General features: G+C 42.6%; 3 protein-coding genes across 5 annotated transcripts; all 3 read left to right on the forward strand.

The window, feature by feature from the left end:
* The first annotated feature begins 35 nt into the window (after nt 1-35).
* Nucleotides 36-15,434, forward strand: LOC147168751 (histone-lysine N-methyltransferase, H3 lysine-36 specific-like). Of its 2 annotated transcripts, XM_086084468.1 has the most exons (24): nt 36-147; nt 866-1,024; nt 2,262-3,004; nt 4,189-4,330; nt 4,414-4,586; nt 6,031-7,627; nt 8,175-8,299; nt 8,387-8,618; nt 8,700-8,794; nt 8,907-8,999; nt 9,099-9,266; nt 9,369-9,461; nt 9,570-9,693; nt 9,782-9,982; nt 10,560-10,739; nt 10,915-11,071; nt 11,883-12,088; nt 12,165-12,277; nt 12,355-12,624; nt 12,701-12,817; nt 12,931-13,072; nt 13,138-13,244; nt 13,952-14,150; nt 14,240-15,434. In XM_086084468.1, the coding sequence occupies exons 3-24, from the start codon at nt 2,279-2,281 to the stop codon at nt 14,980-14,982; spliced, it is 6,003 nt and encodes a 2,000-aa protein (XP_085940594.1). In that variant the 5' UTR covers nt 36-147; nt 866-1,024; nt 2,262-2,278; the 3' UTR covers nt 14,983-15,434. The 2 variants fall into 2 exon arrangements, with proteins under 2 accessions (XP_085940594.1, XP_085940593.1); XM_086084467.1 differs by lacking the exon at nt 36-147 and having other exon boundaries at nt 677-1,024.
* Nucleotides 15,435-15,925: 491 nt separating this feature from the next.
* On the forward strand, nt 15,926-21,058 carry slu7 (SLU7 homolog, splicing factor). Of its 2 annotated transcripts, none has more exons than XM_086084469.1 (15): nt 15,926-16,049; nt 16,237-16,402; nt 16,637-16,790; nt 16,868-16,948; nt 17,031-17,195; nt 17,344-17,409; nt 17,494-17,625; nt 17,707-17,804; nt 18,452-18,519; nt 18,616-18,755; nt 19,037-19,198; nt 19,279-19,380; nt 19,511-19,588; nt 20,428-20,562; nt 20,640-21,058. In XM_086084469.1, the coding sequence occupies exons 2-15, from the start codon at nt 16,248-16,250 to the stop codon at nt 20,817-20,819; spliced, it is 1,716 nt and encodes a 571-aa protein (XP_085940595.1). In that variant the 5' UTR covers nt 15,926-16,049; nt 16,237-16,247; the 3' UTR covers nt 20,820-21,058. The 2 variants fall into 2 exon arrangements, with proteins under 2 accessions (XP_085940595.1, XP_085940596.1); XM_086084470.1 differs by having other exon boundaries at nt 15,953-16,049; nt 16,240-16,402.
* A 145-nt stretch (nt 21,059-21,203) lies between these two features.
* On the forward strand, nt 21,204-24,838 carry c1qtnf2 (C1q and TNF related 2). The gene is made up of 3 exons (XM_086084471.1): nt 21,204-22,207; nt 22,343-22,600; nt 23,559-24,838. Coding segments are annotated over exons 1-3 (885 nt in total). The 5' UTR covers nt 21,204-22,206; the 3' UTR covers nt 24,185-24,838.
* Nucleotides 24,839-25,333: the final 495 nt, after the last annotated feature.

Genomic DNA, 25,333 nt, shown 5'->3' on the forward strand with positions numbered 1-25,333 from the left:
TGAGATTTAATAAAGAGCGACATTACGGGTTTAAACGGTGCTGCAAGAGAAGAGAGTGAACAAGTACTTGTGTTTCCAGATGATTCTTCCACTGAAACGTGACTAAAATATGCCGATTTTGGGTTAAAATCTCAAATCTAATACGAGGTAAGTAAATGTGCTGTGTACAGCCGGACTGTTTTTGTCTGATCTTGTGGCCCGCAGTCTTTTGGCACTGCAAAGTTAGAAGCGGCGCCCACTGCCCTTTGCTTTGCGCGTACGTAAAGACAAAATGGAAGACAAACAGCTTTATCCAAGTCAAAGTTGGTCATTTGTGAGTGTTTCGTGTCGGTTTTTGTTGTGGTCGCATTTGTTCCCAAGCGGCCTCGCTCCTCTTCCCGTCGGTCTGAGAAAGCAACATGGCGGCCGCTGTTTGTTGTACCGTACTGGGGTGTATTCCACGCGCCACGGGCCCCCATCTTTTAGGAACTCGCGTGGGGTTAAATGGCCATTCATTAATTCGTTTAATGACTCATATGTCGGTTTCGTGTCATAATAGTTCACATTATTGCGCGTGCGCGCGCTCGGGGAGGTTGGGGTGTCACGGCCTGCGAATGCGAGCTGACTGACTTGACTGACTGTGTGTGTGTGTGTGTGGGGGGGGGGGGGGGGGGGGGGGGTTGTGTGGCGGTGCCGATTGGCTGCAGCTCACCAACACACTCGCTCGCTCCCTGGGCTTGTTTTAACACAAACCGGAGGCCAACCAGGCGGGTACCATGTAGTCAATAAGCTAGCAGGAGTGCCAGAGGGGGGAACCGCCGACACGAGCTCGTCGTTATGGAGCTCGCTTTGTGTTTCTCAGAAGTGCTACTTTGTGTTCCTCCAGTGGCAGTTCGCGAAGAGGGCCGGTGCAGAGAATGAGCGCCTTGCCTCGGCCTACTCGGGGACCGCTGCTGGGATTTGTGCACATCTGCGCACTAACACTTGCTTTGTGCCTCATAATCACGCGTCCGTTGTTGGTTTCATAGTGACCGACCAGCACATGGTGAGTTTTTCTCCCCCCTTGTTACACGTGTTTGATTTTTTTGTGAGTTGTTTGTAGCGTCCCATGTCTTGTCTCCCCTATTTGTGTGTTTGTGTGCTGGTTGAGTGTCACCACCTCCTTCCTGCCACAGCCTCCTCCATTGACTCCTCCGCCATAGCTTATGGCCCCTCAGCAGTCAATCCAAGTAGCACGATCGAGTTGGATTTTCATGAATGAAATGTGTCACGCACAAGTTGGCTTTTTTGTTGTGACCCGCCTACTGTGTCGAGGCCAAGCAATGACAACTCTTCTCGAAATCAGGAGTGGGGAAAACACTTTACAATCAGAGGCCAGCTCCAGGTTTTTTTTTTTTTAGCAAGTCCTCTCACGGCTATTTTAAAACACATTTATTATGAATATCAATACTTTTTTTATACATATTACTTTGGGCAAAAGGCACCTGTGTAAAAATGTAATTGACCTAACACGAATGTTTTTGGATATGGATGTTCGATACCAATATGAGTATGTACTGTTTGTTTACTCACGAACCCTCTTTTTAAGGCTAGGCGATATGGCCGAAAATAATATCTTGATGTTTTTTAGTCATTCTCGACGATTACGATTTTAGTCAAAGTAATAATTTACTAACATGCATTTATTTAAAGGTTTGATTTATTCAAACATAAATCCTGTGCAAAATGGTCATACAACAATAATGTATACAGATTTTAATGTAATCTTAACATTTATAGCTTGTACCCCAAAAGCAATTGATAGTTTGTGTATAACTTGCTTAAATGCCACAATTAAGTAGTTAGTAACTATTGTAAACATGTCCTTGTAAACCACCCATCTAGCATTCTGCTCCACTTGTGCAAAAAAAATACAACTCACAATAACATTGGATATTACAACAGATTTGAATAAAACAGAAGAAGAGTGTATTTATTTTCATGCACCTTGATTTCATGATTTATTGCCCAGGTTTATAAGTACTGTATTTTACTTTACACTCTATAAGGGCAGTTTAGTTTTACAGTCAGCCCATCTGTAATATTAATACAGTCAAATAAAGGAATAATATATCATTACATCTCATGATACTAATCAAACGCAAAATCGTAATGACCTAATGCAGCGACATTTTTTGCCATAAGTTAGAACTAGCCCTATGTTCAAGAAAAAAAAATATATATATATATAAATGAAACTGGATAAGATCGAAAACCGCCTTTTTCCCCCTCCTCTTTTTCAGGGGCGAGCCATGACAACATGAGTCAGTCATACAGACCGGCTTTCCGCTCAGCGTTTGGCTCCACCGGCCAGCCGGAGCCGAGGCCCCGCAATGGCTTCGCGGGCGCCAACTACGGAAGGCAGTGCGGCATGGCCAAGCTCGGGTCGGAGCAGCCGTCAGCGTCCAACTGTTACAGCCCCCTAAAGACGCTGCGGGACTTTAACGCCGTGGTCAAGAAGGTTGACCTCCATGCTCGGAACCAGTTGCACGATGACTTTGAGCCGCCGTCTGTCCTGCTGCCTCCCTCGCCGTGCGACGATACCGCCTTTGAATCTCAGCCACCCTACGCCAGGAACGGCTTCCCCCCTCACAGTCTGGACAGCCTCGAGTGTTATTCCCCCACCTCAAACGGCTACCTGCATTTTGGCACTACGTTGTTTGACAGCGACACAAGGCAGCAGCAACACGAGCACGCGGCGTACAAACGGAGCGACGCCTTCAATCCCTACCACCAGACTTGGGAGCACTCTGTGACAAACTCTCGAGCCTCAAACATCTCGGGCTCGGACAAAAGGGCACACAAACCTACGGTTTTTAACTTGATGTCGAAAACCATTTCGGAACTGAACCCCACTCTGAGTCCCAGCGCGCTGCCAGACATCACCATGAGAGACGGATGGAGCATGGACGAGGAATCGGAAAATGACGGGGAACTTGCTTCTGCTGATCCTGGGTTTCTTTCGCCGTCTGGCAGCAACTCTGATGTGAGTTGCTAACACTGCAGATTCTTCCTTTGGCAGCTCAGGGAAACAAAGGCTTCGTTTGAGTGTTTCTTGTCCACATATTATTATTATTATTATTATTATTATTATTATTATTATTATTATTATTATTTACACTGTGTACACTTTTAATTTAATCAGGCCTTCCAACTTCTTTTCAGTTTTTGCAAACGTCTCCATGGTGTGTGGGAGGGGCTTATCTCGACTCCAGATGTACGGCGATATTTACTGCTCAGATGCGGTCAGCTTCTTCTAATAGACAGTGGATTCTGTAGATATTTGGTCTCACTCTAAACAGAGTAAAATCTACACTTGGAAGAGAGTAAAAAAAAAACACTACATGTTGAGCTCGGGCTGCTCGATTATGAAGAAAATATTCATCACGATTATTTTGGTAGTAATTGAAATCAGCTTTAGGACGATCATTTATTTTTTGGTACAAAACAAGAACATGTTTAAATGTAAAAAAAAACCACACACACACACACAACTATGAAACACTATAATTATACAAGTTCCTTTTGGATGAAACAAACTTTATTAGAGTAGTTATTTTAACATTTTTAAAAAGGTCTATTTTGATTTTGCTCTCCTTTTGGATGCAAGCAAATAGTAGCAGTGGCAGTCTCCCAAGCGTAAGGTCATGAGTTCATTCCTCCACACTTGTTTCATCTTCATCCTCATCATCATCCTCATCATCATCCTCATCATCATGATGCAGTCAAAATCTCTCCTAGAATTTCCCAGCGAAAAACATTTTCAATCTTTTTTTTTTTTTCATGGGACAGGCAAATTCTCTCATCTGAATTTACTCTGAATATTTTACTCTCTTCCAAGTGTAAACTTGACTCTGTTTGGAGTCAAATTTACTCTACAGAATTTACTGTGTATGCAGTATTGTGACGACGAAAAGAAGCAACGGCACATAAACAGACGCCACACATACTCTTTCCTCAATACAAGATAAGTAAATAAGGCGTGTTGGAGAAAGCTAAGCAAGTACGTCGGACTGAAAGGAAAATGTTGTATTTTGGATTTCAAGTGCATTGCGTCCTTCGCGACTCCAGTCCTGAGACTTTCCCAAATCTCTTGCATTACTTGTTTTTGTTAGTCAAATGTGTCTTTCACCTGATTTATAAATATCTTGCTGTAATTCTCTCACTTAGTCCAAAAGTCAACACACAAGACCTCCTCCATCAGTGCAACATGCGGAAGGCGAGTTGGTGTGGGCAAAATTTAACAGGCGGCCCTGGTGGCCCTGCCGAGTTCTCCGCGAGCCTCAGTCGGGCCTCCACACCAAGATGAAACGTAAGCTTTTCGTCAAGAGCGCACAAACCTCGGACGACGACGTCGTGGTCGCGTTTCATCCCGTCGTCCTGTTTTTGTTGCAGTGTCCAGTCCTCGCCCCTGTCGCATGTACTTCCTGGGGACGATTGGCGAGATGGTCGACTGCGCCTGGGTCCCGGGGAAGGCCGTTATTCCTTTCAAGGGGGGCTATCAGTTTGATGACCTGCCCATGCTTAGACCGAGAGGGAAGCAGAAGGAGAAAGACTACAAGTACATGGTAAATTATGCAACACAGTGGTGTGCGAAAATTAAGATCCTGCCTGTCTTCCCCCCCCCCCCCCATCACTTTTTCTCCGTCACTTACCAAAGCTACACATTTAGAAATAGAAAACAATTCAAATCAGTTAAGCCAAGTGTGACTTTGCATTTCGTTCAAGCTTCCTCTTCAAGCCTTAAAGTGGAAGTCAATCTTAAACATTTCTTGGCAATACTATGTTCTATGTGACCTCACTAGTCCAAACATGACATTCTGATTCATATTACATATCAGCAAAATCCAGCAGTTTTTATCCTTCGCAGGGGGCGGCCATTTTGCCCCTTGCTCTCGACTGAAGGTGACATCAATGTTTCTCAGGGCTCAGGCAACGACCAATCACAGCTCACCTGTTTTCTGAAGCTGCGCTGTGATTGGTTGTTACCTGAGACCCGAGCAACATTGATGTCATCTTCAGTCGACAGCTAGTGACAAAATGGCCGCCCCCTGTGAAGGATAAAAACGGCTGGATTTTGCTGCTTAACTCCTATTCCACTAACGCAATATTAACCAGAATTCCATATTTAGACTAAAAAAACGTATTATCCCCAAAAAAGTAACAGCAACTTGTCGACATCTTGATTTAATTGCCATTGCGGCGTAGAAAAGTCGATTAGTCAGTACACATCACTGCCCTGTCACGTTTATTTTTGTTGATGTTATCCTATTTGCGTCGTAGCCGACACGGCTGGTTGCCATCCCGCCTACGCATCCAGTAAAGAAACGCAAACCGACACTCCAAATCAACTGTTGCACTTGGTGAAAACGTGACTTACGTTTTGGAGCAGCATAACAGGAAAAACCTACTGAAACGGATTTCCACAACATTTTTGCCGATTGGTGTGGCCGAAGAAAGAGAGTTAACATCAAAATGGTCGGTTCCCATTTAGGTTGAAAAATGATAGAGACAATTTATTTATTTATTATTATTCAACCGGGGGGAAAAAATAGGCTTGGATAAAAAAATGTGTCATTGAAAATGGCCCACTGGACAGAATTTGATTTTAATAGTTAATGTATCATATTTTATATAAATTTGATAACATTATATCAAACTACAATATTTTTCAATTTCATATTTGCAATCTGATAATTGAAGTATGACCCCCCCCCCCTCCAAAACATAGCAAACTAATCAATTACTTTTTTTTTCATTGAAAATTGCTAATTCAAAAAACAACAACAATGATGAACATGGGACTGATCATTCCTGCCATGTACATGAAAAGAATGTAATGTCCGTTTATTTTGTTAATTATTTAAATTTTAGTAGACAAGTTTACAAAGGTTTGGCTTTTTTCTCTTTCTCTTTCCCTTGCCTTTCGCGCTGTCATTCCCCCCCCCCCTTTTTTTTTTTTTACAAATTGCATTTTCTGTCATATCACGCTCTCGTTTCTACCTTTCGCAGATACCCAAAAGTTTGCAGTCCGCATGGGAAGTCAGCGTGATGGAAGCTGAGCATTTGCTCTCTGCCAAATGCTTGCCTGCGGTGCCTCTCAAAATGGAGGAGTCCCTCCACAGTCCACCTCAGGAGACTTTCTACGAAGATGCTGGTGAACTCTTATCCCCCAATGCTCTTCCCCGAAACATTGAGCAACACATTGTCAAAGATCCAACAGGAGCACTGTCCAATCAGAGCAGAACTTACAAAAAGAAAAAGAAATGCCTGTCGGACATATTTGGGCATATCGTCGGCGGGTCGGTCTTCACGGACACACTGGACCTTCGTACAGCAAGCCGTGCGGCAAAAAAAGAACCTTATGCGGATCTGGAATCGGTTCCTGTGTTGCATTGTCCAAAACGTCTACCGGTGTCTCCAGTTCGGGAACTAGACACAGTCAAAACAATATCCACAGAAACAGCCCAGTATTCAACAGATTCGCATCATTCAGCTTTTATGGACATTTTGGACTGTAAGAATCAGGGATTAATGGACAATGAAGACATTTCACACAGTCCAATCAAAAAGCTGCCCGTCAATCAGCTCGGCAGCCATCTTGACCTCCCAGATGCAATGCAAATCGCAGCCCTTTCCGACGATTGTCATCCGAACGAACCCGTTGATGCAGCTGTGTTCAAAATGGAAACGTCTCCCTGTTGGCACTCGATCGCCGATGAGTCATCCCGTGTAAACCACAGCACTCCAAAGAAGCGTGCGAGGAAGCCGGTCAAGAAAAAAAATGCCGTTGGCACAATAGCGTCTCCTAGCGTGAAGCGAAGGGGCGCCTTCACGCAACCCGTTCGAGTCAAGACGGAGAACGTCAGCCCGGGCCGCTCGGCATCTTCCACCTCCTCCCCATCTTCATCGCTGGATGTGAAGGAAGTCACGTTTAAGTCTCTTGTCGACAAGAACGGCGGCTCCCAGGCGGCCACCTTTCGGCCCGATTCTAATTTAAAATTCAGTACCTTTCTCATGCTCCTCAAAGACGTTCATGACACGAGAGCAAAGGAGGGGAGGCCGCTGGCTGTGCCGCCGCCGCCGCTGCTGATCAAGGAGGAGCCCTCAGTCATTCCTTCACCTTCACGTGGCGATCCGCTGAGCGGATCCGCTGCGACGTCGAGCCAAGGAACGAAAGCGGAGGTTGAACAACCGGGAACATTTTCAACAGCGAAAGCCAAGTGGAGGACGAAAGTTCTCATGTCAGCGGACACCTACCACTGTGAATATTTCCCATCGCAGAGTGAGAACTCTGACAAACAACGGCGAAAGCAGAGACTTCCCGCCAAATTGAAACTTGAGTTACCTGGCCTTTCGTCCAACATGGCCGACTTGGCTTTCGGCAGGGAATTTGTCAGCGGCCACGCCGATTTAGCCGAATCTGATCCTCCCGTCGCCTACCTCGAAAAGAACTCCGGCTCTCCCATCGCCCCAAAGAAGCGCTGGCAGATGGTTGAGGAGAACGAGACCAACGGCTCGTACGCCGCGAGAGCATCTCCAGATGTTCATCTGGAAGATGAGAGGCTGTCTGACAATACCTCCTTCTCTGAGGAAAGCAGTGCAACCGGTAAGATGAGAACTAATGCTCGGTTCACTCATTCACTCCCAGCCCTTTTCACTGAAGCAACCCCCTTCGCTCCCGGCTGTTTTACTGGATTTTGACGGATTTTGCAAGGCCCCTCAGAATATTGTTTGATTGCTATAAAAACATGGAACCTACCAAAAGACAGATTAGAGTCTCTTCTTTCATCAGGAACAAAAATTTATTTGTATCTGTTTTCGTTTTGTAGAAATTAGCATTAAAATATAGCTAAGTTTCATCATTATTCACATTCACTGGCAAAAAAAAAAACTTGGCGCAACATGGGCCTGGCTGATATCTTATACTATGCTGCCACCTGCTGGCCCTTTTTTGTAACTACCATTGCTTTAAGCAACCTCTTCATGTCAGAAGCTGCATCAAAGCCTTCCGTATGCTTTTGCACACAAAAAAAAAACGTATAAATACGTTTTGGGGAATGAAGGACAATGTATTAAACGTATTTACACGTTTTTGGGTTTGAATGAGTTAAAAATGAATCGAAGAGGGTTTTTTTTTTTTTTTGTCCACACAGGTCATTTTGAGAACAAACGCCTCCGCAAGCCAACTAAAAGACTCATGGAGTCCACCGAGGAATATGAACAAATATTCGCCCCGAAAAAGAAATCCGCGAGACACAGCTTAGACTCTTCCGATACGGTAAAAGTCATTACGCTCCCGTACAGGACACCACAATCATAACCAAAAAGAAATGTACTATTTTAAGCCCATTTGTGTGCCTCACAGGTTCTTAGCGATACCAGTGGAAATGTGTCGCCAGTCCTGGATCTCAGCATCGCGTCGGAGACACTCGCCACAGCACCAGCCTCAATAGCGCCCCCTACGCCTCCAACTCCAGAGGCACATAGTCAATCTCAGGATCAATGCCCCCCTGAAGGGCCGCCCACCTCCCCAGCCCCAACTATACCCCCCCATAACGCCATCGCAGCCGAAGAAGCTGATCTACCTCCAAAATCTGGTATTTGTATCGAGTTGTTAAACAATCCCAAATGTCATTCCTGGATGTCACGTGATGATATCATTTTGACCCTGGTTACAGATTCAACATCAGAAAGAAAAAGACCTCGGAAGCTGTCTCATAAGTTGTTGTTGGATTGTACCATTGAAGAAGAGTCGGGTCCTTCAATGAAGGAGGTAAGTTGGGTAAAACCACTACTAGGCTACCATTTTTGTTGGCCAGAACATTTCTTTGAAGCTCTTGTGATTTGTGTCATGGTTATTTTAATGTTGCTGTATTTTCACACAGGAGCCCAAATACCCTCCAAAAGTTTTCTCTGAAGTAAAAGTGTTGGTCAAGAAAACTGTGATACCTCAAAAGCTCAAACCTAAGGAACATGTGGTCAGTATTTGTCACGACGACTACCAAATTCATTGTGATGTTTAAATAATCTTGAGGGGAAAAAAATGACTTTTTTTTTTTTTCATAACGCCTGTAAAGAAAGAGAAACCTTCACCCAGCACGTCCCCCGTACCGGTTACTTCCCCCCCACCCTCCGAGGCTGAAGATGTTGTCACTCCAACCAAGTCCCCTGAGCAGAAGGCCAAGTTGACGCCCTGCAGCACTGAAGAGAAACAGAACACAGACACTGAAAGTCTCAAATCGGAGGTGATCACATCATTTTATTGACTTTGTTCAAAATACAAAGTGTCTGTCTGTTTTTTTTTTTTTTTTTTAGCATCGATGAAAATTCTGCCTTGATTTTCGTAGATGCTTGATGCCAGTTTGATAGACAGCCCGTCTTCCCAAGTGGACGGTAAAGGGAAAATAGGTGCGAGTTCCTTTAAGGAGAATGTCTGCCAGGTGAGATGGTGCTCAGGTCCTCCTCCCAATTGGTGTACAGGAAAAAGGCGATTCTGTACTTCTTCAGTGGAAATGCTTGGCTTTAATTTTCTGATGCTTTTTATGTAGGTGTGTGAGAGGACAGGAGACCTCCTGGTATGTGACGGCCACTGTTATGGAGCCTTTCACCCGCAGTGTATTGGTTTGTCTGCGCCACCCAAAGGAAAATTTCACTGCCAACAATGCACCTCAGGTAAGTGAGAGCGCCGTCCATCGACGACGGCCTTTGTGTTGAAGAAAATGAACCTGAATGCTCATGAATCCTTTTGCTGCTATTTCAGGTATTCACACATGCTTTGTGTGTAAGAAGTCTGGTAATGGCGTGAAGCGATGCATAATCCCGTTGTGCGGGAAGTTCTATCACGCTGACTGCATCATGGCCTTCTCAGCCACGCAGCGGCATAACAAAAGCTTCCGCTGCCCCTTACACGTTTGCCTGTCGTGTCACATCGCCAATCCTCTCAATGCTTGCAGCTCCAAAGGTAAGAAGCTTCATAATGCTGGCTTCTGATTTGGGGATTTTTTTATTTGAAAATCCTGATTTCCAAATTCCTCAAAACTCAAGTGTCGTATTTAGACGTTTTGTATGCTAGAGCATTTGATGCAGCCTCTCAACTGCACAAAACGGTTGAAGCAATGGTAGTTATTACAAAAAACAACCAGCAGGTGGCAGCAGAGTGGAAGAGATCTACTAGGGCCATGTTGCAAAACAAGCCCACAGTTCTAAGCAAATTTGTGAATAATTATGAAACTTAGCTATATTCTAATGCAAATTGCTGCAAAACTGAAACAGATGGAAATATACTTTTTTTTTCCTGATGAAAGAAGAGACTCTAATCTTTCTTTTGGTAGGTTCCATGTTTTTACAGCAATAGAACACAATATTCTGTGGGCCTTGCAAAATCAGTCCAAATCCAGTAAAACAGCCGGGAGCGAAGGGGGTTGCTTCAGTAAAAATGGCTGGGAGTGAATAAGTTAAAAAACAAACAAAAAAAACCTATGAATATAACACCTTTTTTCAGATGTGTCAGTTCTGAATTATGCTCTCATGCTCCGCAGGACGCTTGGCTCGCTGTGTGCGCTGCCCTGTGGCTTACCATGCCAATGACAACTGCATGGCAGCTGGCAGCGTCGTGCTGGCCAACAACGGTTTCCTCTGTCCAAACCACTTCACTCCTCGGAAGGGCTGCAAGAACCATGAACACATCAATGTTAGCTGGTGCTTCGTGTGCTCGGAAGGTAATGAATGCCCTTTTAATGGATTAACTTGACCATGCAAGTTTGTTTTCTTTTAAGAGCCTTCGTCTCATAGTCGAGAATCAGATTTAACAGCCTTTAGTCAGCAAAGGTCGCGACACACCAAAAAATGCATCAGCCCTTCAACGGTTTGAATGCTTTTGCTGCGATTTTGCAGGAGGCAGCCTGCTCTGCTGCGAAGCCTGTCCTGCTGCTTTTCATCAGGAATGTCTCAATATGGAGATGCCTCAAGGCAGCTGGTTCTGCAATGATTGCAAGGCGGGGAAGAAGCCGCGGATCAAGGACATACTGTGGGTCAAATGGGGACGCTACAGGTGAGGTTCAGCATTTGGATAGAAGTTTTGAAAAAATTAAATACACTTTCCAGATTGATTTGTATTTTTTATTTTTTTAATCTTTTTTCTGGCAGTGAATGAGCTGTAGAAGAGGTAGCACGGAACAGCAGAGATGTTTTTTATTTTTTATTTTTTTATTCCGTTAACTTTATAAGAGACGTTGCTGACCCAGGGATTTTCTCTGCACCTTCTCTTTTTGTTTGAAATTAAAACTGAGTAGTCATTTTGGAAAACTTGGGCGTTATTTACTTGCTTATGTTTTGATTGAACTTTTTAAGACATGCTGATGGTTTTTGTTAGAATTTTAAAACAATGATGACTACCGTCTAATATTTAAAAAGAACTCCAACATTTTGCAAATCTGAAAAGTTGTTCAATACTTAAAACATTTTCAAAAAGTTGGAGATTGTTTTTTTGTTTGTTTTTATGCCCATATTTTCCCTTTAAATTAAAATTTATATCTCCTCCAAATATCAGTTATCCTTAATTACTAATAATCAGTATTGTTATTGGCCCTGAAAAAAAAACATAGGTCTGTCTGCGCATGTAATCATATGCATTTGTTTAAGTTACAACGTTTGACTTTGGAGCACATTATTAAGCAACTGAATAGTAAAATAAAAATGTTTTTATTCCAATTAAAACTGAACAGGACGACTCGTGTATAATATTTTTTAATTCAGAGTTTTCAACAAACACTCATTTATTTACACTACATTTAATGTACAAACTATACCTATGCTGCCTGTGCATTTCTAAATTAAGATCTACTGTAACTTGAACTCTGCAGGTGGTGGCCCGCCGAAGTGTGTCTAACCAAAGATGTCCCGAATAACATCTTGAGGATGAAACACGAGGTCGGGGAGTTCCCGGTGCAGTTTTTTGGCTCCAAGGATTTTGTCTGGACTTACCAAGCCCGTGTGTTCCCCTACATGGAGGGTGACACCCACAACATTGAGAAAATGGGCAAGGGGGCAGACGCCGTGTACAAACAAGGTACGCTGTGCTCTTGTGCATTTCGAGAAGACGTTTTGTTTGAATTTGATCAGTAAAATGGTGTCTTTGTTTACAGCCCTGATTGATGCAGCAGACCGGTTCAAAGAGCTTCAAAAAGAAAAGGAAATGAAGCAGCTTCAGCAGGACAAAAAGATTCATAAGAAACCTCCGCCGTACAAACACATCAAGGTGCTTTTTCCTAATGTGTGTTTTCTTTGTCACCGGCAGTTCATTGTGACTAAAAACTCCTTGTCTTGCCTCCTTAGGTTAATAAGCCAATTGGGAAGGTGCAGATCATCACAGCTGACCTCTCGGAGGTCCCGCGCTGCAACTGCAAGGCGTCGGACGAGAACCCGTGCGGCGTGGATTCCGAGTGCATCAATCGCATGCTGTTGTACGAGTGCCATCCTCAGGTTTGCGCTGCGGGGGAGCGCTGTCAGAACCAGACCTTCACAAAACGCCAGTACACCATTGTTGAGATTTTCAGGACACTGTCGCGGGGTTGGGGTTTACGCAGCGTGTCCGACATCAAGAAGGTGGGTCCGAAATGTTGCGCAACCGTTTTTTGTCTGATCAAGCTTCTCACTAATGCGCTGTTGTGCTTCTCCACAGGGAGCTTTTGTGAGCGAATATGTGGGGGAGGTGATCGATGAAGAAGAATGTCGGGCCCGGATTAAACACGCTCAGGAAAAAGACATCTGTAATTTTTACATGCTGACACTAGACAAGGTAAGATTCTGACATCAGTAGCCACAAAGGTTAATCTAAAGACTAAGTACATTTGTGGAGGGTAGAGGCACTGCTGTCTGTTGATTTGTTAGTTTTCCATCTTTGACTCCCAGGACCGAATCATCGATGCAGGACCCAAAGGGAATCAGGCTCGCTTCATGAATCACAGCTGCCAGCCAAATTGTGAAACTCAGAAGTGGACTGTGAATGGAGACACCCGCGTGGGACTCTTTGCTCTGCAAGACATCTCAAAAGGTTTCACCCCTTGCGGTACTTTGCACTTGAGTGACTACGGCACTGACAGAAGGTGTGCTTTTCAGGTGTGGAGCTAACTTTCAACTACAACCTCGAGTGTCTTGGCAACGGCAAGACCGCCTGTAAATGTGGAGCACCCAACTGCAGCGGATTCCTTGGCGTTCGGCCCAAGGTAAAAATTCCAAGCAGTCGGATGAATATGTGCAATATGAATTCACGTGTATAACGGAACATGTGGTGTTCCACAAGGTTCAATTCTGGGGCCTCTGCTGGTATCTTTGTATCTGCTGCTCTTGGGTTTCGTCTTAAGAAAACAGCGGTGCATGTTTTTAAAGTGCTCAACTCTTCTTTTGAATGTCAAATTTCAGAACAAAATTGTGTCCCGCAAAATCTCACGTGTGTCTATTGGAGTTGTTTAAATTTACACATTTGCACCTTTTTCAAATAACAAATTTTATAAATTGTTTCATCCAAAAAAAACTTGCATAATTATAGTGTTTTAATGAATTTTATTTGTCTTAATGTTTTTTATTTGTTTTTTACGTTTTAACATTTTCTTGTTTTGTACCCAAAAAATCGTCGTACTGCACAGTGCACATGCTACTATTATTAAAAATATATATTATTATAAAGGATTTTATGTACATAATTATAGTGTTTCTATTTATTTTTTTAATTGGTCTTAAAATAAATAATCGTTTGAATAATTGTGATTTCAATTATTGCCAAAATTAGCGTGATTTTTATTTGTTCCCATAATCGAGCAGCCCTACTCAGTTCTGCCTTTTTTGGCATTGTGGGAAAAAAATAGATATCTAAGTTGACTTGTTGACCCCTGGTGGGGGGAAAAACGTAATCAATCGATATTACTTTGTTCAGAACCAGCCGCCAGCTGAGAAACTGAAGGAAGGGAGGAGGCGAGGGGCCATGAAGAAGAAAACCAAGCAGGAGGTGACCAAACAGAGGGAGGATGAATGTTTCAGCTGCGGTGACGGGGGCCAAATCGTGTCATGTAAGAGACCCGGTTGCCCGAAGGTCTACCACGCTGATTGCCTCAACCTGGCCAAGAGACCTGCAGGCAAGTACAAAATACACACCAATGTACATTTGACTATTCAAAAACAAAAACAAATCAACGTATATAAATGACTGTAATATGAATCCCAGGGCGATGGGAGTGTCCGTGGCATCAATGTGACATCTGCGGCAGGGAGGCGACTTCTTTCTGTGAGATGTGCCCCAGCTCATTCTGCAAAGCGCATCTCGATGGCATGCTCTTCATCTCCAAGCTGGATGGCAAGCTGTCCTGCAACGAGCACGACCCCTGCGGGCCCGACCCCCTGGAACCAGGCGAGATCCGCGAATACGTGCCCGAAGCGACCGCCTCCAAGCCAGTCGCTGCGCCACCCGCATCCCGTACAGTTCCAGGATCGGAACGTTCTCCTCACAAGCCGCCGCCGCCTCCTCCTCTTCCTCCTCCTCCTCCTCCTCCTCGTCTCTATATAAACACAAAAACGGCTACCTCAAGCTTCATTCCCTCCAGCGGGTCAAGCCTCACAGACAAGTCTGACGAGAAAACGTTTTCCAGCCCGACGTCCTCCAAGGGTCACAGCGAGGATGGCGAGATGGAGGAAGGGGAGGTGTTTGGGTTAGAGGTAGACTTGGACAATGATGATGATGATGATGATAATAATGATGATGATAAGGATGATGATGATGATAATGATGATGATGATGATGATGAAGCAGATGACGACGAGGGAGAGATAGAGCTAGTGGAAGATGAGCCACAGTACGGAGACAGCCCCGAGGAGGAGGAGGAGGAGACAGATGTTTATGGCAGTTGGCATGATTACGATGAGGAAGAACCTGGCGATGAAGACGTCGAGGAGGATGACGATGACAAGTGACCCTTAATGTCATCTACTGTACTCTTAACGCAACATTGCCTTGTCCCTGGTACAGTATTGCTTTCCTATCCCAGACAGCTGCACTGATGCTTGGGATTTCATTTTGGTGCTAAGGCCTGAGGGGCGCACTCACTCATTTAATTTTTTTAATTATTTTTTTAACTCCTGTTGATATTTGTTTGTTTGTGTCTGGTGCGTTTAGATTGAGTTGTGCTTTTACGTACACATTGTTTACATCTGACTTTTTATATATATATATATAGATATATGTAAAAGGAAGATTTTTTTTATCAATCTGGCAAAACTGTAATCACAAGGGCATTTATTTTTGTTGTTGCCGTCTTTATATGTCTTCTAAAAAAGGAAGAGTGGTCATTGGAACGCTCTTACGTCATTGTTTTCATGTTATACTTTGACCCAAATGCAAAAATAAACACACTGGAGTCACTGAAGCCTGAGACAAGAATCTTTTCCCTAAGTAACAAAATGTAAACACTTTTTTGATGACCAAGACACTGAATACAGTACTGAATGTTGCAGAACGTTATTTTATTCTATGTTGTTACAGGCAAATTGGGGGTGGGGGGTGCTCAAAAGTCTACAAACCCAACCCATATTGACAATTTATGCAAATTTTGTTTATGAATGTGCATTCTAACAGGGTGGGCCTAAAGTAGGATTAGTAATCCCTCATATTGTGGTATACTGTACTTTTACAGTCTCATTATAGCGAAAAAAATTAAACCATATCTCACTGAATATATTAAAATATTGCTAGTAAAGTGACCAACAGCGATCCCACTTATTCAACGGTATATACTGTATTCTAAACGTTACAAATTTAAACTTGAGAGCAGACGTTTCTGAACACATGCAGGAAACAGGAACTGAACCTGCCCGTCGACGACACTAGATGTCGCTCTTCGACATTTTATTATGATTGGACACTACGAGCAAGAAACATTGTGACGTATTTTCCCTGTCTTAAAATGGCGACCTTTGTAAACTAGTGCTGTTTACGTTTTACGAATAATCTAATACAGACTCAATTGTTGGATAGAGCTAAGGTAATTCGTTTGTTTGTCTAACATGAATGAGAGAAATATATAGTATTCCGGCCAAACAATGGAATTGCGACGCAGCTAAGACAAATAAACGTATTTTACGTGTTATTTGGACTGCAATGTGGAGACATTTCTGTTCCACTTTTGAATGTTTTTGACGACTGAATCGTTGTACGTATGTGCCGTGTAGCAGATTGAATCATGACCGAGCAGAGCAACGGAAACGCCGCTGTGGAGGGCGTCGTAGACTTGGATGAGCCCAAGAAGATGACCCGTGAGGACTGGAGGAAGAAGAAGGAGCTTGAGGAACAGAGAAAGCTGGGAAACGCTCCAGCTGAGGTGGACGAGGAGGGAAAGTAAGTGAACATTGTACATTTATGTTTGTCAGCTGGGTTTGTGTTCTGAAAATAATCCAATGGACCTGATAGCTTTTTGCCACTGACTCACACAATTTTAGTAATGTTTTGATAGATTTTTATTTTAATGGTCAGAAATTACAACATATTTTTACCCAGCATAATGTGGTACATTATCTTTTTGGTCCAAATCCTCATCACTTACACTTTTTTTTCCCCCCACTACTTTTCTAGGGACATAAACCCACATATCCCTCAGTATATTTCCTCCGTGCCGTGGTATATTGACCCATCCAAAAGGCCCACACTTAAACATCAGAGACCACAGAGGGAAATTCAAGAGAATTTTTCTAACATTGGAGAATGGTATAAGAGAGGAGTGCAAGAGGTGAGAAGAAATAAATCACTATTTACATTGGAAAGAGTCCTTTTAAGTAAATTGACTCGTGTCAACTTGCCCAACAGAACAACCTTACTACTAAATTCCGCAAGGGCGCCTGTGAAAACTGTGGCGCAATGACGCACAAGAAGAAAGACTGTTTGGAGGTAAAATGGACCATTCTACATTCAAAGGAGGAGATAAATTGTCGCAATGTGACCTTTTAAATGCTGACCTTTCTTCTCTCAGCGGCCCAGAAAAGTCGGGGCAAAGTTCACAGGCAACGGCATCGCTCAAGATGAACATTCTCAGGTGCAACTCAAACTGGATTACGACGGAAAGAGAGATCGTTGGAATGGCTATGACCCCGAGGAACACCAGCGCATAGTGGAGGAGTACGCCAAAGTGGATCTGGTAAGCAGTTAGCTGTTAATGGATTTTGGAAGAAATCCCATAGAGTACTCACATATTTTTTACTCACATTAAATCAACATTAATTTAATTAGGTTTCATTGAATTAAAAGTTGATCATGTCATGATATCCTGTTTGTTTACATTTCAGGCCAAAAGGACGTTGAAGGCTCACAAGCTTCAAGATGAGTTGGCGTCAGGAAAGCTGGACCAATCGGTAAGCATTCTGGACAATCAGCTTGTCCTCTTGTCCCTAAACTGTAACCACAGTCATTTAATGTGTGGCGTCTTTTCTCTGCAGGAGTGGGAACATGACAGCGAGGATGAGGATGAAGATAAATACGCAGATGATATCGACATGCCCGGTCAGAACTTCGACTCCAAGAGGCGAATCACCGTCAGGAATTTACGTATCAGAGAGGACACAGCTAAAGTAAGAGGAGCCTGAACAAAGTGTTTATCATTGTAGTATTGCGTGTGAACGTCCATTAATATGAATTTCTGTGTCCCATAGTACTTGAGGAACCTTGATCCAAACTCCGCCTACTACGATCCCAAAACACGAGCAATGAGAGAGAACCCGTACTCCAGCACTGGCATGAACCCTGACGAGTAAGTTACTGGAAATGAAGGGTGTCAAAATGATCGCGTTAATATCTCGTTAACTTAAAGTGCCTTTAACGGCACTCATTTTTTTTAACGCTCGATTAACGACCGACCAGCCCTTATTTGGAAAGCCTCTACTAAGGGAATTCCAGTCGCGACGTAGCAGAATTGTCCTCGTCAAAATTACCCAATAGAAATGCACTGTACTACACTGGAGCTGAAACACACAATGTTAGTGTGGAGGAGCCATTTGGACTGTGTAGCACTACCACCTGCACTTTTTAACATTCTTAGTTGTACAAGTACAAAAAAAAAAGTAGGATTGCAGCTATTAAATATTTTAGTAATCAAATTTCCATCTGAAAATGTATATTGCATAATCTAGTGTTTGGATTAAATATATTTTTGCTTGGTTATAAAGCTATTATGAATACGCAAGGAAGTAATGCGTCCATGTGTACCTTTTTTTTTTTTTTTTGTTCTAAAATCTGAAGAAGAAAACCTGCTAATTTTAAAAGCCCAAATATCGACCGATTTAAATTGACTGTCTGATTAATCGCTCAGGCACCATTGAAGGTGTGCTGTCGTGGACCTGGAATTGCCTCAAACGTCAGTTGATCTCCATTGACATTCCGTTTGGGTTTTGTTTACAGAGTGGGATATGCTGGAGACAACTTTGCCCGCTACAGTGGCGACACCATCACGATGGCACAAACGCAAAGTAAGTCACTAATCATCAAAAAAAAAAAAAACGCATCAATGAGCCTCAATCGATTATCTACGGCATCCTGAAGTGTTTAACGCGTTCTCCTGCTAGTGTTCGCCTGGGAAGCCTACGAGAGAGGCTCTGAGGTGCATCTGCAGGCCGACCCCACCAAGCTGGAGCTGCTTCATCGCTCCTTTAAGGTCAAAAAGGAAGACTTCAAAGAGGAACAGAGGGAAAGCATCCTGGAGAAGGTACAGTGTAGATAGAGCACACCTGAAAAACTGCTCTTTAAAGAGGCTGCCACTAATTGGCACCATGAACTAAAATGGCCCAACACAATGAAAGGACTTTTGTTATTTATAACATGACTCCTTCTTGTGACTGCCTCCAAGTTACCCGGCACATCATTGAGGCGCTACAAAACCACATTGCCGAACAAACCATATATTGTGATAAAAAAAAAAAAATGGTTTCTGGCATTTCAAAATGGTCTCCCTACATGAAAACGTTCCACCATTTGTGTGTTCATTAGTATGGCGGCCAGGAGCACTTGGACGCACCCCCGCGGGAGCTGCTGTTGGCTCAAACAGAGGACTACATGGAGTACTCTCGTCACGGCGCCGTCCTGAAAGGTCTCGAGAAAGCCGTGGCTCGCTCCAAGTATGAAGAAGACGTACTCGTCAACAATCACACGGTAAGGACGACCCAGCACACGGGCTGTGACGGGCTGTGACTAGCGAGTTTATGAACTGACCGGATTTTTGTGCTCCGCAGTGTATTTGGGGCTCCTACTGGATGGACGGCTTGTGGGGATACAAGTGCTGCCACTCAATGGTCAAACAAAGTTACTGCACAGGAGATGCCGGCATTGGAAATGTGAGTACTTTTATTTTTTGGGATAAAAAAAAAAAAAAAGGAATTGTGAGCACTGAGGGCGCTTCTAGGCTCTTTCTGTTCAACATTGACCTTGTAGCTCATGTATTTTTGTTGTTGTTAAATCTTGAAGAACCACTCTGAGTGTGTTCCATTCGAAGAGGGTGTGAATGAGCTACAAGAGGAGGAGCAGCCCAAAACTCTGCTAGAGGTAAGAAATTGTAATTGAATTGTGATTTTCCCATTTTGGCTTTTCGCGGCACCCGGAATGCACCGTGTTGCTTGTGCAGCAAGTGTGTGACGAATTGTTATTCTGTTCACCCTGAGCGTACGTTAAGATGTTTATTGACACCCCCATTGAAGTTAAAACTAAACACACAACAAACATAATTACACGTTTTATATTTAAATACAATGTATTTTCAAAACATCACCAATGCTAGCAGTGAGTGTAAAATCCAATTAACAGGCTAATAGAAAATTTGCATCGAGTTCTGGGAGTGATAGTCTCTCAAATAAGGAATATTTAATCAAAAACAGTGTAGAAAAGCATACAGACAAGTCATATAACAATAGTCAAAGGCATATATTCTTATTAATCTGTGAAAAAAAGGTTTTATTAATAAACCTCAATTGCAACGTTCTTCTTCTACTCTTATTATCTTTAAGTGTGTACGCCATGCATGCACGGAATTATAACCCAAATAGGCCGAGGCATGCACAGCAAAAACACCCGATATTTATTTTTATTTACTTAAAAAAAAAAAAAAGGTATTATTTTCATGTATTATTATTTTAGGTTGTTACAAAATGCTTTTTGATGATTTTTCTTAAACACCAAAATGTTCAGCCAAGCTAGCAATATAATTTCTAAACAAAAGTATGTTAGCTTACTGCTTAGTGTTCTTCTTTACAGCACAAACTAGTTGAGACTAACTCAACAGCTCCTCTGCTGGTTTGGAGCAAGTACTGCACATAATTTGACCTTAATCAGTATCACATAACCAAATTCCGAATCTACCTGTTTCTGCCGCTGCTTGCAACCGTCAGATGCACCAAGAAAAGATGAAAGAGAAGAAAAAGAAAAAGAAGAATAAAAAGAACAAGAACAAGAACAAGAAGCACGTCAGCAATGACAGCAGTGATTCTGAGGATGAAGAGAAAAATAAAGAGAAGCTAAAGAAGGTAAAAGTTTTTTGTTTTTGCTTGTGCTCACTGTACTGCCCGTCGCTTCAGTTGGCTGACCCACTTTGTCCTCGCAGGCTCTGGAAGCAGAAGACAAGCGCGTGAAGCATGTGGAAGCAATGATGCAGGTGGACGAGAGGAAGAGGCCGTACCAGAGCCTGCAGGAAGTGAAGGCCCCCACTGAGGAGGAGATCGAGGCCTTCCGCATGAAACGCTGCCGGCCCGATGATCCCATGGCTTCCTTTCTTGGACAGTGAACTCGCCCTCGTCCCCGTTGCCCCCGTAAAACTTTAGCAAAGGATTCATTCTCCCAGAGCTATTAACTCGGTGAAACAATATCTCACGCAATATACTCTATAGAAGGCATGTTGACAAATTGGCAGTTTTTTTTCTTTTGTAAACACAACACTGCCTCCGTTGTAATTACAGTAAAAAAAAAATAATAATCATTATAAAATCATGCATTTTTTTTCTATTAAAATTCATTTGTGGTATATATGTATTGTAGTTTTTAATGCTGTCCTCGCTTCGAGATTTCACCAGCTAGACAGCGAGTTAACGACGTTCCAAATAACCTGACATTGTTTTCCTTTTGGGCTGTTTATTTGAACAATGGCCTCTGACCATTACCCTATTTAGCTCGTCGTAAAAACAAAACAAAAAAACAATAACAAACAATGTGTATTAGCTAACTGTACACGACACACTCTCATGCTAATAGCTAGTTACATTGCACAACAGTCTCTTATCTCTAATACTTTCCTAAATTAACTAAAATGAATACACAGTGTTATTTTCTTAACATCACATGTACTTACGGACAATTCTTGTCCAAAGCAACAACGAAACAGGATCCAACAGTTCGCGTAGCACATAAACGAGTCGGCGTTGCGTGCTGCCACATTGGAATTCTCTCTTCTCACCAAAACCATGAACAAAGCAACCACTGGAGGGCGCTCTAAGGTTGCACAAACTCAAACAGTGAACTTCTGAAGGGCAGAATAGTTTTATTTATTTATTTGTTGTAAACTTCAGAGGAAAACAATTAAGATAAGAGATTAGAAAAAATAAACAGGAAAAACATTTTTTTATAAATCAACAGAATCCATATCAATCAGCCAGGGGTGGTCAGGAGTCATGTTTCAATACAAATTTTATTTTATGTCAATCTAGAATGGAATGTTTGATTGTATATCCTGAATACAGCGGTATCCGAACACACCCATTAACCCCAACAGCTGGACCATGTATCAGTCACGAATGCATCTGGAATTTTTTTTATACATGTCTTGCAGACATGAGGAATTTGCAATTTTAAGTTTAGAAATTTGTATTCATGCAGTCCTATTTCATAAAGCATAATTACTTCAGCTGTGCACAACTGTTGCGCTGACTTGAATTGAATGACATCATGGTGAAAGTATTTGTTGTTTTTTTGGGGGGCTGAGTAGCTGGGCGGATGTTATGGACTGCGAGTCACTGAGTTGCACATTTCCTTGCAGCACTTCTCCGAAAGAATACACTCTGACTTGTCTATTTAAAAAAAAAAATATATATATATATATATATATGAAAGACCGATTGCTACCTGATGCAGAAGACGGACAGTGAGTGTGTTGAAAGAGCCCATCATCATTTTCAACAAGTGAGTTTGTCGTCTACTGTAGAGAATCACTGAATGTTACCTCACTTCATTTGAACTGTCTGAGCTTGCATGTTTTTAGAAGCTGCACTGAAATTTTGCTCTTAAACGACATTTTCACAATCTTTTCATCCCCAGTGGCCGCTGCGCTTCATGTGTGCGTGACGTCCTGTCTGCTGTCGGTGGTCCTCTGCCAGTCCATTTATTCCTCACCCAAGAAAGGACGCAACATCACGATCCACTCGTCGAACCTCGTTTGCAGCCTACCAGGCCCGAAGGGGCCTGCGGGAAATCCAGGAGCCCCCGGCTCACCCGGGGCAATGGGTCCAATGGGGGCGCCTGGGAAGGATGGTCCAGATGGGCAGGATGGAGAAAAGGGAGAAAAAGGAAATGGAGGTACTTGATAGTTTAGAAGTTTGTTTCCCTGCTGAACAATTGGCATGACTTACGGCTTAAAACGAGTCGGTAGCAATAGCAGAAAAGGCTGTTTGGCATCAGCATTTGGCTTTTATAGCATCTTTTTTTTTTTTTCATGTCTGTCTGTTACAAATCCCCAACATCTAACAGAAATCTGTGATTTATACTTATCTTTATTAATTGTTTGGTTCAGTGTGATATTTACTGTAATGCCCACTTTACGTTTGTGCTGCTTATTCCACAAATGTATGTTCCTTACAAATTTCTCTAAAAAGCTAAAAACCAAAAAACATCCATGTCATAGACAAAGGCGGTGAAAACAAACTGAAATTCCATTCATCAGACATAGTTAACCTGATGATTTAAGGACAGATGTGCTCCTTTGATGCTAAAAAGGATAGCGAGTTGGTTTTAGCTAGCAAGCTAGACATCATGTTTTGCTAAACTACTCAAAGACAACCCAACCTAACATTTTATTCATATTTGTAAGAAAATGTCTTCCCCAAGCAAGTTATTTTAACAACATCATATTGATTTATCCTCCACACTCATATATTCTGTTGGATTTATTTTATTATTTTGTGAGGGGGAAAAAAAAAAGCTAAGCTAGCGAGCTAGCAAAGACCTAGCTAAAACTTTTGGGACATTTATGTTTTTGTGAGTCTTCCCCAAGTAAGTTTTTCTTCCTATTCTATTGATTTATCCTCATTGATTCATTTTATTATTTGTATTTTTTTGCGTGAGGAAATCAACACAAAGCTAAACTAGCGAGCTAGCACAGACCTAGCTAAAATGTATGGGTCGTTTTTGATCAGATCAGCAAATCACCCCCCCTTCCCTCCCAAACATGATGAAATTAGTCTATCATGTACTCCAGTGTAGATTTATAAAAAGCTTTTCTTCTAAAAAAAAACCCCACTTGTTATTTCTCCCTCAGGTGATCACGGCAGGCCTGGAAATCCAGGCAAACCAGGTTTAAAAGGCCGCGCGGGCCTCATTGGCAAGGCCGGCCCTCGGGGACTAAAGGGCCAACGCGGGTCACCGGGGCCGGCTGGACAAAGGGGCCAGAAAGGGGGCGAGGGTGACGCGGGTCAGATAGGAGAAGCTGGAGGCTGCGATTGTGGCACCGCCGCCCGCTCGGCTTTCTCGGTGGCCGTGTCAAAGAGTTACCCCAAAGAACGCACGCCCATCCGCTTCAGCCGCATCTTGCTCAACGAGGGCAACCACTACAACGTCAGCAGTGGGAAGTTTGTGTGCGCCTTCCCCGGAATTTATTATTTCACTTATGACATCACCGTGGCCAACAAGCACCTCGCCATCGGGCTAGTGCACAACGGACAGTACAAGATTAAGACGTTTGACGCAAATACAGGGAACCACGACGTGGCCTCCGGTTCCACTGTTCTCCACCTGCAGCATCTGGACCAAGTCTGGTTGCAGATATTTTACTCGGAGCAGAATGGACTCTTCTTTGACCCCTTCTGGACTGACAGCACCTTCACAGGCTTCCTCATCTCCGCTGATCAGGCCGCTACAAGAGCTAATCTACAGGGTGACACTTGATATTTCAATTCGCTGAGTTCTTTTATTTTCCTATCCCTGTTTCTTAAAGGCAACACAAGACAAACTTTTTTCTTTGCCCTCACTAGTCTAAGACAAAGTGTTTTGATTAATATTGCGTTTTTGGGACAAGAATAAAGCAGATGAAGCCATCCATTTTTTATCTATCTCCGGATGCGGCCATTTTTGGCCTGTATCGCCCTCTGCTGTTGACGTCAATTTCAGTCGACAGCAGAGGGCGGTATAATGTCAAAATGGCAACCCCTGAGATAGATGAAAAAGTGTGGATTATTTCAATAGTCCATTAACACAATATTAATCAGAATTTAAAAAAGAAGAAGAATATATTGCAAACAGTCTGCTTCAGGGAAATTCACAATTAAAGTCAATATGACCTGCTGCATATTCCAATAATAAATTAAAAACAAACATTCCAAATGTTGAAAGATATCACACTATATTTTCATTTTCAACAAATTTGTAAATTTCTGACTTTCCCCCCCCATAAATGTGTAACGACAATTTATCATGCTATATTATTTAATGTAAATCTATATAAGATTTTGAAAAGTCGAACATTACAAACTATTGGCTATTTCCATGCAAAATAACATTAAAATGATGAATGTTACAAGCAAAATAAAAAGCTTAAATACATTCTGAATGTCTGTTTAACTCCTCAAGTACTGAATTCGCTTTCCCCGTTCTATTTTCAGTATTTAAGAAAATGTTTGGACAGCCCTGCTTTAACTTTAAGTGAAGAAACTCCGACACCAGATGGCGCTAAAAACAAACAAACGGAATGCTTAATGTTCTTATTCCACCAATTTTCGTTGGTCTATATCTATTTTACAAGCGATGTAAACAATTCCTACTCAACTCATTCAGGCTGAATGATTCAGCACAAATATAGAACTATGAACATTCCACAAATTTCTACATTTACCATGGCAACATTACCAAACCAGTGCATCAGTCCTCCTCGTTCCATATTTTTAACCGATACAAATCAGCCAACCATCCACAAGAGAATAAAAAAAAAAGATTTTCCATTATTATTTTGTATTACGTTTGATCCATCCAGCCATTTTTTTTTTTTTTGTAGAATACAAGATAACATTTTACTGCCACAATAGTCAACATTTGTTTGTT

The sequence above is a fragment of the Leptonotus elevatus genome, chromosome 9 (assembly GCF_054856555.1).
Source record: "Leptonotus elevatus isolate MCC_2025b chromosome 9, RoL_Lele_1.0, whole genome shotgun sequence".
Taxonomy (NCBI): Eukaryota; Metazoa; Chordata; class Actinopteri; order Syngnathiformes; family Syngnathidae; genus Leptonotus; species Leptonotus elevatus.